At 32.6% G+C, this 12,545-nt stretch overlaps 4 protein-coding genes across 4 annotated transcripts in view; 2 read left to right on the top strand and 2 right to left on the bottom strand.

The window, feature by feature from the left end:
• The window catches only part of LOC106110992 (putative protein TPRXL), a 1,655-nt gene extending 939 nt beyond the window's left edge, over positions 1–716 (top strand). The window contains exon 3 of the mRNA XM_013292960.1: positions 35–716. Coding sequence (XP_013148414.1) covers positions 35–716 — 682 coding nt within the window. The remainder of the gene's footprint in view (positions 1–34) is intronic.
• An 81-nt stretch (positions 717–797) lies between these two features.
• Positions 798–3,645, bottom strand: LOC106111073. The gene is made up of 9 exons (XM_013293043.1): positions 3,436–3,645; positions 3,269–3,355; positions 2,907–3,082; positions 2,797–2,844; positions 2,673–2,732; positions 2,528–2,593; positions 1,412–2,459; positions 1,029–1,205; positions 798–954 (listed from the first exon to the last, which is right to left on the bottom strand). The coding sequence occupies exons 1-9, from the start codon at positions 3,559–3,561 to the stop codon at positions 922–924; spliced, it is 1,821 nt and encodes a 606-aa protein (XP_013148497.1). The 5' UTR covers positions 3,562–3,645; the 3' UTR covers positions 798–921.
• Positions 3,646–4,103: 458 nt separating this feature from the next.
• On the top strand, positions 4,104–7,183 carry LOC106110960. Its single transcript, XM_013292928.1, has 10 exons — positions 4,104–4,199; positions 4,386–4,484; positions 4,901–4,966; positions 5,038–5,116; positions 5,498–5,681; positions 5,980–6,201; positions 6,267–6,416; positions 6,518–6,589; positions 6,704–6,829; positions 6,930–7,183. Exons 3-10 carry the CDS (start codon positions 4,906–4,908, stop codon positions 7,125–7,127), a joined length of 1,092 nt encoding a protein of 363 aa, XP_013148382.1. The 5' UTR covers positions 4,104–4,199; positions 4,386–4,484; positions 4,901–4,905; the 3' UTR covers positions 7,128–7,183.
• LOC106110959 lies at positions 7,168–10,500 on the bottom strand. Its single transcript, XM_013292927.1, has 8 exons — positions 10,109–10,500; positions 9,435–9,581; positions 9,227–9,282; positions 9,049–9,122; positions 7,830–8,977; positions 7,551–7,725; positions 7,333–7,455; positions 7,168–7,257 (listed from the first exon to the last, which is right to left on the bottom strand). The coding sequence occupies exons 1-8, from the start codon at positions 10,276–10,278 to the stop codon at positions 7,174–7,176; spliced, it is 1,977 nt and encodes a 658-aa protein (XP_013148381.1). The 5' UTR covers positions 10,279–10,500; the 3' UTR covers positions 7,168–7,173.
• Positions 10,501–12,545: the final 2,045 nt, after the last annotated feature.

Raw genomic sequence — 12,545 nt, 5'->3', positions numbered from 1 at the left:
AAATATCTTACAATACACCATCACTCCCTATAAGCTATCCACGTCCCCAACAAATTTACCATCAACCTATTCCTACCTACAGTCAGCCTCAAGCACAACCCTCATTTACGTATGCTCCTCAATTTCCTGTGGAGCCAATACGACCTCTCCCAGCTTTTGTAGCACCTCAGCAATATTCCCCAATAACACAGCAATTCAGCTCAGGTCAAGGTTATGCATATCAACAACCACAATCGTCATCATTTGTATCCCAGTTACCTTTACAGTCCCAATCCTTTAGCAACTTCCCCGCCTCGTCCCTCTCCAGTTATCAAGCCGACTCGAACCAATACAACACAGCTGCCCAGAGCCAAACGCACAGTGAAGTCCTCGATTCAACAGTGGTTAACCGTGTGCAGAACATAATCAAAGACAATGAGCATACGTCTGCGAAAGAAGCAGGATTATTGTCTCTAGTATCCGGTGTGTCTTTGGAGAATGCTAGACCGAGCGTAGAAATAACATCGTTTGTGCAGAATTCGGCTGCACCGAATAGAGTTATTGATACATCATCGTATTCATCCAGTTCTTCATCTTCTGCTGGTGCATCTAGCCCGTCAGCCAGTCTCCTGCCTTCATTTACTTCAAACATTCAACCACAACAAAGCACAGGTGCAATTAGTTTAAGTTTCTTGCCTCACACACAACCAGCCACTTCTTATGGCCCACCGAATTAATTGTGTTATTTTTTTACGAGTTTTTACTGATATGTAAACATATTTTACATGTTTTTTGTAAATAAAAAAATATTATTTAAAATTACTTGTTTTTATTCGATACTCCATTTCTTGTACAAATAAATATAGATTTAGGTTGTCTTTTCATTGCGGATCAAATTAGTAAATTTAGGTAAATTGTCTGGTTTTTTCAACATCAAAATTTTTACACAATCTTTACGAGAAATGAATCTTCTTGCTAAAATCATAAAACATTAATTTGTGTAATATACACTTATAGTACAATTTATAATAAAAAAATTAAGTACTTACAAATCTTATTGAATGATCCGACGTTTGAACACCATGTACCGGCAATTCTTTGGAGTTGAACGGTTTTTTGTATTCAAAAGTCTTGATACTGTTACAGTTTATTGACGAGCGTCCAATTTGTGCTTGTTGTAACTTTGGGCAGGGACAACATGTTCGATGGAAGTTTTCTTTTGTATTCTAAAATAATAAAAATTATCGAGGTGTTAACAATTGCAGGTCTAGTACCTGTTTCTTAGACGAATTTTCGTCGTATCAATTCATTTCTGTTTAGAGTACATTACTTGTTAAAAATATAAAATCTGCTCTACCGACTTGAGTTCAAAATGGAAGGTATCTAATGAAGGTAAAATTGCCAACGTTATGTGTGATTTTAAACAGTTTACCTTTTGGCATATTTGCTGTTCTTTACATTCAATTTGTTGACGATAGTTATTTCTTTGAAGATAATTCTTAGAACATTGACAGATAATGGTTTTGGTTTTAGCTCTTGTAGCTACTTTACAATGATTTAATGCATTGTTAAGATCTGTGCTATATAGGCAACACTCGCAAATAACGTCTCTATTCTTTGGATGTGGTCGTGACTTGCAATCTTCCATTCTATTCGATTGTTCGCTACATTTTGTCACAATTCTTGTAATTTCTCTACTCGTTTGTCTTTGAACAACATATTTTCTATCGTCGTATTCATTTCTATTTAAGTCATGTCGACTTACTTTTTTGAATACCGCCGACGCGTTAGATTGATTTTGATAACGAGCATCATCTTTTAAAAAGTTAGACATCGAACATTCACAGATGACTGTTTTGTAACGATTCCTTCTAGAAGTTACTTTGTCAGATGAAGTTAAATGTTTTGATTCTGACTGATCACAGGCGCAGATAACATCTTTAGTGTTTGATTTATTCGATGGAGTTGAACGCAATTTTTGATTCGTAACTCCAGAACATTCTGTAACGATTCTTGTTTCTTCTCGACTTCTTTGTGTTTTATTTTTACATTTGTTAACCTCATGCGTATTTCTGTGTAATTTACTATAGCTTACTTTTTTGAAAACATTGTGATTTTCAGTTTTAAATGGAATTTTGTCTGTTGCACATTGACAATTAACTGATTTGCTTTGATTTTTGGTAGTTGCTATGTTATTATAATTCATTCCAATTCTTAAATCTGTATTATAACAATCACTTATAATGTTCTCAGTGTTTGCTTTTATTATTGTTTGATTAGGAACTATTCTGCATCTCTCCTCACTCTTTTGTATTTCATAACATTGACTGACGTCATAATTTGTAATCATTATATCTTTTTCAAATTCATCCTTCGTTTTCGAAATACACATTAAACTTTTAGATTTCTTTTTAATATTTGACGGAATCCTACATTTAGAAGTGATAAAAGTTGTGTCGGATCGAATGCAAAACGATGTCCTATATTAGAGAAACAACAGTGAACATAAATGATTAAAAATGATACAAAAACGTTTAAATATAATTACTTTTGGCAGCATTCAGAAGCAGGTCTTGACATATCTTGAGGTCTTAGTATAAATTCAAAACTCTGTCTGAAATATAAAAGGCAACAATTAGAAAGAGATAAAGGAACTGGCTGAAAAGTTCTATTTTAAATGCTTATGTACTAACTTTTTACAAGCTGCATCTCTTTCAGTTTCATTTATGTATCGACGCTTCTTTTTCCATGGACTGTGAAAACAATCATATTAATTTTATAGTCTACATATATAGTAAAAAAAAATAAACATATAACCTTTTCAATCTTGGAAATTTTCTTGTTTTGCGCGACGGAAACTCTAACCTGAAAAGTTATTTTCTATTAGTGAAGCTTTGTATTTATTTATTTTAGCTACAAATGTTTACCTGCTTATAGTTTTATCACTCTTTGTGAAAGAACATTGTTTTGATCTGAATTGTTGACAGTCGTTTTCGCATTGACCCTCTTGAATATATTCCTCGTACTTCTTGTCCAACCACATTGCGAACCCGCCTATATTCGTATTGTTGCATGGTGCTACCAATTGAGGAGATGGAAGTTCCTACAGAATTTATTCATTACGAAACATATTTATTATTTCCACTGAAAATATCATACTAGGTATGACGATTTTATGTGAATAAAATAAGATTTTCTATTTCTAATTCCCCCTAAATGTCGTGTAAAGCGTTTAAACTAGTATGCATTTAAAAAAAAGCGAGTAATATAATGAAATTAAATGTTGTACCTGAGTGTACCAGCGGAAGGCTTTCACGAAACAGTTGGGGTTATTTTTCTTGTTAACTTTATGTCTTTGAGACAAATGATCTGGAGCCTGTAATGTTTCAATGCTTAACTTTAAATAACTTACTTACAAAGAATAAATAACTCATAGGTAAAATAATGAAAACTTACAATATGACTATAGTATACAACAGGTTGACCTACGTAGGGATAAAATGCATTTTCTGCACCTTTGAGGCCAGAATCATAGCAATATCCTGCACAGTAATCATTATTATCATTAGATATTGAATACATTGAAAATTATAAGATGATCATGAGAATTTTTATACCAAATGATAGAAATACAGTTTTGTTGTATCTATAGATTTGTCAAAATAAAGTCAAAATACCAAAGTGACAATGACAATTTTGACAACAGTAAAACATTTTTTTACAGCTGTTAACACTGATCTGTATAAATATCATGAAATGACGGGTTTTGTCCCAACTTAGAAGGGCCTATTGATCCTATTGATAGTTAATTAAATCTCTATTTTGTGTTCAAATTTTCACCACCGCTATTAATAACAGTCACCGCCAAAATGGTGAAAATCAAATAGGCACAAAATCCTACGTCTTGTAGCCTGTCCATTTATAGAGGTCAGTGACTGTAAATTAGTTATGCAAAATCGAAAATGTTTTGGGACTAACTTCTGACGATGAAATTCCTACTTAATTATCGTTTTTATATGCGAAATCAAATTATGTTTTCATGAAATAAGAACGTTTTTAATATATCATAACCATGACCTAATTGATTTAATAATGCATCTTGCATTTCAATACGTTAATAATGTTACAATATTTGTTGTTAATATTCTTTGTTTCAAGTACAAAAGGTTACACAAACATCTTGTTCACGATATCGGGACAGAAGGATCCTAATTCTAGCTGTAATTTTTAATTTTAATAATATAAGACGTGGTTTTCACTGCTGACTAATAAGAAGTATTTCGTAATCTTCTTTAGTTTTTGTATGGATTGTCAGTGAAAACCAACTCCTTATCATACTTATACGTGACTGACAGAGTATTTTATTTTATATTAGCGGTTAATGGAAATGTAAATTATCTCTACAGACACAGATTGCTTTGAATATCAAGAGCCTAATGTCAATGTTACTAAGAAATCTAAAATATACGAAGAGACAACCACCGCCACATATGCTGTCGAAAATGGTACACTTAGAATTACTTAAACTAAAAATACAAAATCAAAAAGTAGCCTATGTGTTCTTTCAGAACATGTTCTACATCTTTCAAATTTCATCGAGATTATTTCAGCAGATTATGCTATAAAATCCCACAAATATCCATCCATAGACCTAAACTTTTGCATTTATAATAATACTAAGAAGTATGTTGAATTTCGGCATATTAGTTACTTTTTGATAACAAAGTCTAGATAATAATAGTTTAAACATTTCTAGTCGCTCATCGAACCAATTGTTCGCAGTGTACATATTTTATTGAATTTCATATTTGACATTTTTTTTAAATACGTGGTGAAATTAGTTATCAGAAGATTATTTTTGATGAAGTTTATATTCTCTCAGAAGTCTCAGAAGTCGTTATTTATGGTGCATGAATTACAGATCCAATGGTGATGTTTCAAGATATTTTGAATAAATATCTATATGGGCCATCACCTCCGACTCAATGTATGTACATTATAATAATAAATTATGATAAATAGGTAAATTTTTACTAATTAATAAAAATGTTAATGTAGCCGACAAAAACAAAACACGTCTGATTGGTTACAAGAACAAGACAATTCCTTACCAATATCCAACTGGACATGTGTTGCGGTAAGTTGCGAATAAGTGTCAATTAGTTGTAGCAATTATTACCTTCGCAAAGTTCGGCAACGCTTCACAAGTTCCTCTGGTATCTATATCTATACTAAGATTATAAAGAGAAAAGATTTGGATTTGTGTATGTATTGAAATAACTCAAAAACTACCAGGCCGATTTCAAAAAATCCTTCATCGTTAAAAAGCTATAACATAGCTATAACACTGAGTAACATAGGCCATATTTCTTATTATTTTTTAATTCCACGCGGACAAAGTCAGTAGTACCAACTTTTAATCAATAAATAGGACCTAAACAAGTGTAGACGTTATAAATCTTTAACGAGGGACGCCTTACTGACCACCACAAATAACTGCAGTTAGTATAACCAACAGTGCGGAGCTATACCAGAACAAGAGTGGCGTGCATCTCCCCATGCCAGAGTTCATGCACCGCGGCCGTTGTCGTCTCAATGTCACCAACGACTTCATGCAGACCGCCGTCGACGCGTTCGCTATTTTCTTAGAAGGCGATCTTAACGACATTTTGAGACTACCGCCAACCTATGTTCTGCATTCGGTTTGTTATTACCTGATGAGAGGTACATAAAATATTTTACTCTACGACTGAAGGAAGTAACCATAAAATTAAATTGAAATTGCTTTACGGTTGGCAATAGCGCCTCAATTGAACCTTTGATAGTCCTAATTCAATTTTATTCACCAAATTGTTACCATATTTTGCTAATTACATTATTTGATGTTGTTGATTAGACATCAAAAACATAACCTATAAACTGTAGCACAAGTAGAACAGCTTTAGCTGTATACAATAATAATTAAGCTTGTATTGACTCTGAAATAATGTTTTTGTAAAGGCTCGTACCATCTCGATGATGAACATAGCTCGAGAGAAACTAGCAGCGACCTGGACCGTGGTCAAAGAAAACAAACCCAACGAAGAGATCTCCATACAGACTCTGGAGCTATACCGACCTTTATTTAAATATCTTAACGGGAAGGAGATCGCTAAACTTAACTTGACCGATAATCGAATCTTGACTTATGTAGGAACACATGCAGAGTTGAACAGACATCAAGTAAGTTAAGTACATAAATGCAATTTACTTAGTTATTATATTAAAGTTGTGACAACTTTTATCAGGTTGGAGTTGTAGCAAGTAAATACATAAAACTCAACCGACGTTGGTCTGAACCGAAGTATTTAAATTTGATGAATAACTTACTGTGCGGTGTACCAATGACGTTTATGCGAAGAGTACCAGAGAATACCTACCTGCAACTTACACATCAGGTATAATGAAAAGGTTACCACTGTCAACGCCTGACAGAAGAAAATAGCAATATTACTTATTGACATTTTACAACATTACATACTTATTCATATTTGTACAGCTATTTTATCACATACGTGCTTGTGATCCGTTGCAGCGGCGGTTTTATTTGGCTATGATGACAAAAAGTCAGGTAAGAAACAATTTCTAACAGTGAGTAATGAAGTTTAACCAAGTCTAAAGCTATGTTACTAAAACGTTATTATAGAAATATTTAATGGTAATTATTGCTAACAAAAATTTCCAGGCGCTTGGCAAGGCGTACAGTTGGAACGCACGTGACGTATCGCGCTTGGGTCTTCTTCTGGCTGAAGTGGACGGAACCGACTTGGGTGTTATTAACCCGGAAGCAGTTGCTGGGATTACTGCACACGTATCGTCTCTATCTTATTCATACCATATGTAACTGGTATTTAAAAACAAAATTACAAATATATTTTTTTCTGTGCAATGAAACATTTTTTTAATTCCAGGTAATGCAGACAATGAGTGCGCAAAATTTACTTTACTTTACAGACTTGCAACTGAAATATATGGGACAGAAACCTTTAAACATTCTCACAGGTAAACTCAAGCATTACAAGGATGGAATGAAAATATATAACTCCGAATTCAGATTGAAATCTGTTGTCACGATTCCATTTGTTCTGTTATTTTTAATATGTAAATAACTAAGATAGTGCAATTTTACTAAAGAAATTAAACGACAAGTTCCTTTTAATCAATGTTGTAATTTTTAATTTTATAAAGAGGAGGCAAATGGAAACTATACTGACCGTTCGTACGATGCCTTGCTTCCAACTATAACAAAAAAACGAATGTTAAAACATAATTAAGATTACAATTTCGAAAATAATACCACTGTTAAATTCTAACCATTACGTTATACCAGTTCGTTTGGGTACTGCTGTTGACATATTTCTTAACAATATCCGTTTTCTTTGATACATTTGACATTTGATTCGAATATTCATCAATGGCAACTATTAATTTTGGAAACTGTAAACATCAGAAACCGAAGTTACGACATAAATTATTAGTTATTTTCTAAAGTCAGGAATGTTGTACATTTTATTATCATTTGTTAAGCTTACCTCATCACTGTTTAAATTATCTTTACACGTATTAGTTTCGTGACTACATAAAAGTTTTTGCACGGACGTTACTGTTAATGTTTTTTCCTCACATTCCTCATAGTTATTTGTAGCTATTTTGGGGCTAGGATTGGCATTTAGTTGAGTATTTTGCACGTCATTTCTGCATTCACATCTAAAAGTAAAAGATCTAATATTTACCAATAAAATTCATGGAAAAAAATCATTAAGTATTGATGTTCTGGTTAATTATTTGTGTTAGAATAAGAATTCTCTTACCTATTTGCTTCTATTGCTTTAGCTAATTCATACAAAATGTCTTCACTATAGGTATTTTTATATTTAACATTTAATTGTTGCAGACGATGTAGCTTTAAGCAATCGCAACAAGAACAATTAATAATCACTATTTTGTTGTCATCTTTGATTATATCTTTTAGTTCGTCATCAGAATGTTGAAGAATATATTCTGTTTTATTTACATCATCGTAAATCTCTTCATTTAACTGATCATAAAAATTTACTTGCGTTTCTTTTTCAGTTTTAATTATAGAAATACAAGCTTGTGTTTCGTGTGTTGTTTTAGCGTTGAATTGATCAGACATTAGCGACATGTTACAGTCTTTAATTTCTAAATTTAAATGTAACTTTAGCACTTTGTCGTTATTTAAAATGGCAACGAAATTATTTAATTGTTTTCGTGTTTCGCAGCAACTTACGCACGTTTGAATTTCAACAGGGACTTCAGATATTGTATCGTTATCAGATGTTTCCGTATTAGTTTTGTTTTCTCCATGAGTTATAGATTTTTTACTTGATTTATTATTACAACAAGTACAATAAGTTTTAATACATTTCGTATCAGCGTAAGATAGGCTTTTGGTTTCGTCTGTAACATTTGGTGCTTCATCATATTTTATTCCTGTCATTGACAAATATTCCTTTTCTGGATTTTTGTAAATATTCGATATTACTATTTTCTCCACGTTTTTCTTTTTATCGTCTGCATTTTGATGGTTTATTTTCACTGAACTTATTTTTTCACCAGAGCTATTGGCACTTTCTGTGACATTTACATTATCAACAACATTGATAATATTATTTGAAGAAAAAATTTGGTTGTCTTGATTTCCTTTAATGGTGTTATTTATTTTTTTCTCTTTAGGAGTTGCTAAGACCAATTTTTTTAAATCAGGTAATTTCTTATGGATTTCCCCCTTTGTCTTTATTAGCACTTTTTTTGATGCAGATGTTACTTTAAAAGGGCTACTTCTCTGTCGAAGTGCGATTTGCGGAGTTTTCTTTCTTTGGATATGTTTCAGTTCAGGGATTTTACTGATTTTTTCACGACCTTGAGGTGCTTTTAAATCAACTATATAAGGCCTTACTAGACTTCGTTTAAGTTTTTCTACCACTGCTGGGTTTGACTGTAATATTTGAACAATTATTCAACTATCGACCAAAATCTATGGACAACAATGAACTACTATATACATACGATTTCATTCTTCTTTTCATTGTCATAAATTTCTTTATTGAATTGTGATTTTAATAAAACACTTTCAGTGTTACCTGAAAATAACTATTTTCAACTAATTATGTACTATATACTAAAGTAGGCTTTTAATTTGAGTAAGATATTTTTCTGTGTAACTATATATAATGGTAACGAGGACCTTTTGTGGATGAGTCCATACTATTTGATATTTTCAATAACCTTTTTTCCCACGACCTGTGCAGAAAAAATACATTAAATGTCTAAGGCCTTTAAGTGTTCTTACTTAGATTAACCACTACTACTAACTAACTCAGATTAAGACTTAGAGTTTTAAAGTTCAAGTATCTAAACTTATTAACTTAATTAGCTGTGCATTCCAAACTCACCTAGTTGCCCTGATCAGATAGTTTTCATATCCAGTTTGTATGAACGCCGTGGGAGGTTTGACAGCGACGTATGCTGCTTGATGGATCAGTTGAGAAGGGTCGTCAATTTTATGTCCAGTAATAGTGTATATATCTATAACTGTATCACTGCAAACAATAAAAATAACTGCTACATAGCTGTGATATTTCTCGTTATTCATCATCTGTTAACATACAAATACTTCGTAAATATGTAACTAGTTATTGGTTTAATATTTCTTAGTTCATTTTTGTCTTTTTCTGTGGGTTTGTTTCAATAAAGTTATATATCACCAGTACTTCTTTTTATCCTATGTATGTACAATTTAAAGGTAATATTTTTCACTAGCTAATTTTGCTGTATTTCCATAAAATTTACTTTAAACAATAGGAAATGGTTTCATTTACACTGTTATAATTTTTTTTTGGGGTCGTAATGTATTTACCCTTTATAAGTCAGAGGCGATTTATTCACAGATATAGAGAATATAATCTGACAGGCAGAAGGAATATATTTCCCACCACAGAAACTCCTTTTGACTGTCAATTGTTAAAGTATTACCAATTTAAGCACCAAACGATTCTCGTGGTTTTTAAAATGATTATGCATCTGGAAGGATTACTACACTTCTCAATAAATAATCCCAAGTACTTACTCAATACCGAAATGTGAACGCCCTAAGCTTTTCAGGGTATCGTCCCACATCACAAATGTATCTGTATTCAGATGATATTTCCTTGGCGGAGTATTGTGGTCGCCATTAGAGAAAAGAAATATGTCAATCGCTTCTAAATCTTTTACATCGCCAACCGTTTCCTCCGCCATTATTTAATAATGGTATCTTGAAAAGCACTATACTAAGAATACGATAAATGTAACAGGAATATTATCAAATGAAATTGTCCGTAGCAAATGGTCGATGTATATAACCTCAAAAAAACTTTCTTCTAAAACAGGAAACTTTGAATTGAATTAAAATGTACAAGAAACGATAAAAGTCGATTAACAATCACATCACATTGAAGATTTTACATTTGCTTCAATAAAACACCAAAACATCAACTTGGATGACATATGTCACTGTTGCGTCTTTTTGAAGTTTTACGAACAAATAGGTTAGAATAACAAAGAGGTTATATTTTTAGCAAATTCGTCCAATCTTCTGATGAATTTTAAATTAGTTCAAGGAAATAAAAAAATATTTTAAAAAAGTAATGTTATTACATAAATAGAATGTATCTATTAGGATACCCTTCAGAGGCGCGGCGTTCATTGACCCTGTGGTGCGGGTAGTAATAAAGCAGGCCGTGGGCGCGGCTACAACCCCATACTCGATAACTATCATTATTTACTACTCATTTCCTAAAGGAAATGATTTAACGTGCCGTGTGCGAGGACGCGACACCTCTTGTACTTCGTCTAGTTTAAAATAACGGAATAAGGTCTTTTATCATCACAGATTATTACAGTCAATACTAAAGTGTTAGCTTTTTAACTATTTTGATGTACTCTGTATTCTTGAATGTTATTTAGTCTGTGCTATAAATCAATGCCATTGGTCATAGTTTGAAATAACGATATAACTTTGTAATGGTGATCCAAAATATTATTTAAAATATTTATGTCATGGTTTTAAAATGTCGTAATTGTGCTTGTTATGTTAATAATCGAATAGTAGTCGGATGTCAAAAATAAGGGTGTTGCATTAGCTCGACGAGACGACGGCCATATTGGTAAGGTATTCTGTGCAAATTGGAAGAAAACATAAGAGGTAATGAAGACTATATTTTATTAAACATAACATGGCTGTGCCGCCCATAAAAGTGTATTTATCATTTTAAGTGTTAATTGTAAATATAGGGTTGAAGAATTAGGTAGTTAGATTTTTAACTTTACGTAGCAATAAATATTAGTAATATTACCTCCGGTTTGGACATTCTTTACTGTCCCGTACTTTGTTCATTTATATTCATGTTTTCACTTCACTCTCCATTTTAGATGCGACGTTTGTATTCGATTTCTACGGTAATTTGGTTTTACTAGTTGACAATCGAAAGACCGGATGGATGAATAAGATTCATTGGTGCCGATCACTGACCTCCATAAATGGATAGTCAATAAGAAGTGGTAATTTAATTAAGCCTTCAAGAAAAGAGTGAATGAGTATTTATTAGGGTAGCGCGTACCATTTTTCCACCAAATCTTCACTCTCAGTCGGTGGGATCATGGTCAAGCGCTAGCTTACAAACTTAAAAAAAAAATTGTGCCTATTAGATTTTAGATTTGCGCTAACGTTAGCGGTTAGTGGTTGGGAAAAGTATTAAATAATAATAGAGGTAGAATTAACTGTTATTAACGTATTGTAATTTACAAACAATGACCTATCTAAATCTAATAAAGGGATAAGCGGGGTTTGATAGTTAATGCAGTTCCTAAATTTTCGTTAGTTACATATTATTACAAATACATATATGGGTATCTTAGTAGTTATTGGCAGATTGTATCCAGATTGAGTTTTACGAATTGTTTTTTGTGGTTAAACATGTCGCTGCGAGCGCACCAGTTCACAGATTGAAAAAAAAAACTAGGGGAACGTAAATAAACACGACGGCACGCGCTATTCGCGGCGTCGTCGCGTCGGCACGCATGCGCTCTCCGTCTTATGCCATTCTCTATGGCGCGCCCATAGACTGGGACTGCATGCATTTACCATGTTCAAATTATGTATGTGTTATTATTATAAATGTAAACTGTGATATTGTTATTTTTCTTACAATAACTACTTACAATTTAATGAGGGAATGGGTTTTAACATAATAAGGGACCTCTAAAACCCAATTGCTGATAGTCCAGATAGATCTTATAGCAAGAAAGATCAAGAAAGTGAGCTCAGGTTTACAATTGAGTTCTATTACGTTTTTGACACTTGTTATGAAACTTAAAAAATGAGATTATTGGTTCTACCTTCATATTGCTCGTGTTTAGTAGGCTTGCATGAGCATCGCTCTTTGCGAGTAAGACAAAACATGTGTTATGCTATTAATATGACATATGGGGTTGGGGCCGGGATTGCTATTTTTAGACATTGTAAA

Source organism: Papilio polytes, unplaced genomic scaffold (genome assembly GCF_000836215.1).
Source record: "Papilio polytes unplaced genomic scaffold, Ppol_1.0 DF824180.1, whole genome shotgun sequence".
NCBI classification, from domain to species: domain Eukaryota; kingdom Metazoa; phylum Arthropoda; class Insecta; order Lepidoptera; family Papilionidae; genus Papilio; species Papilio polytes.
This window is presented reverse-complemented; position numbering and strand designations above follow the sequence as displayed.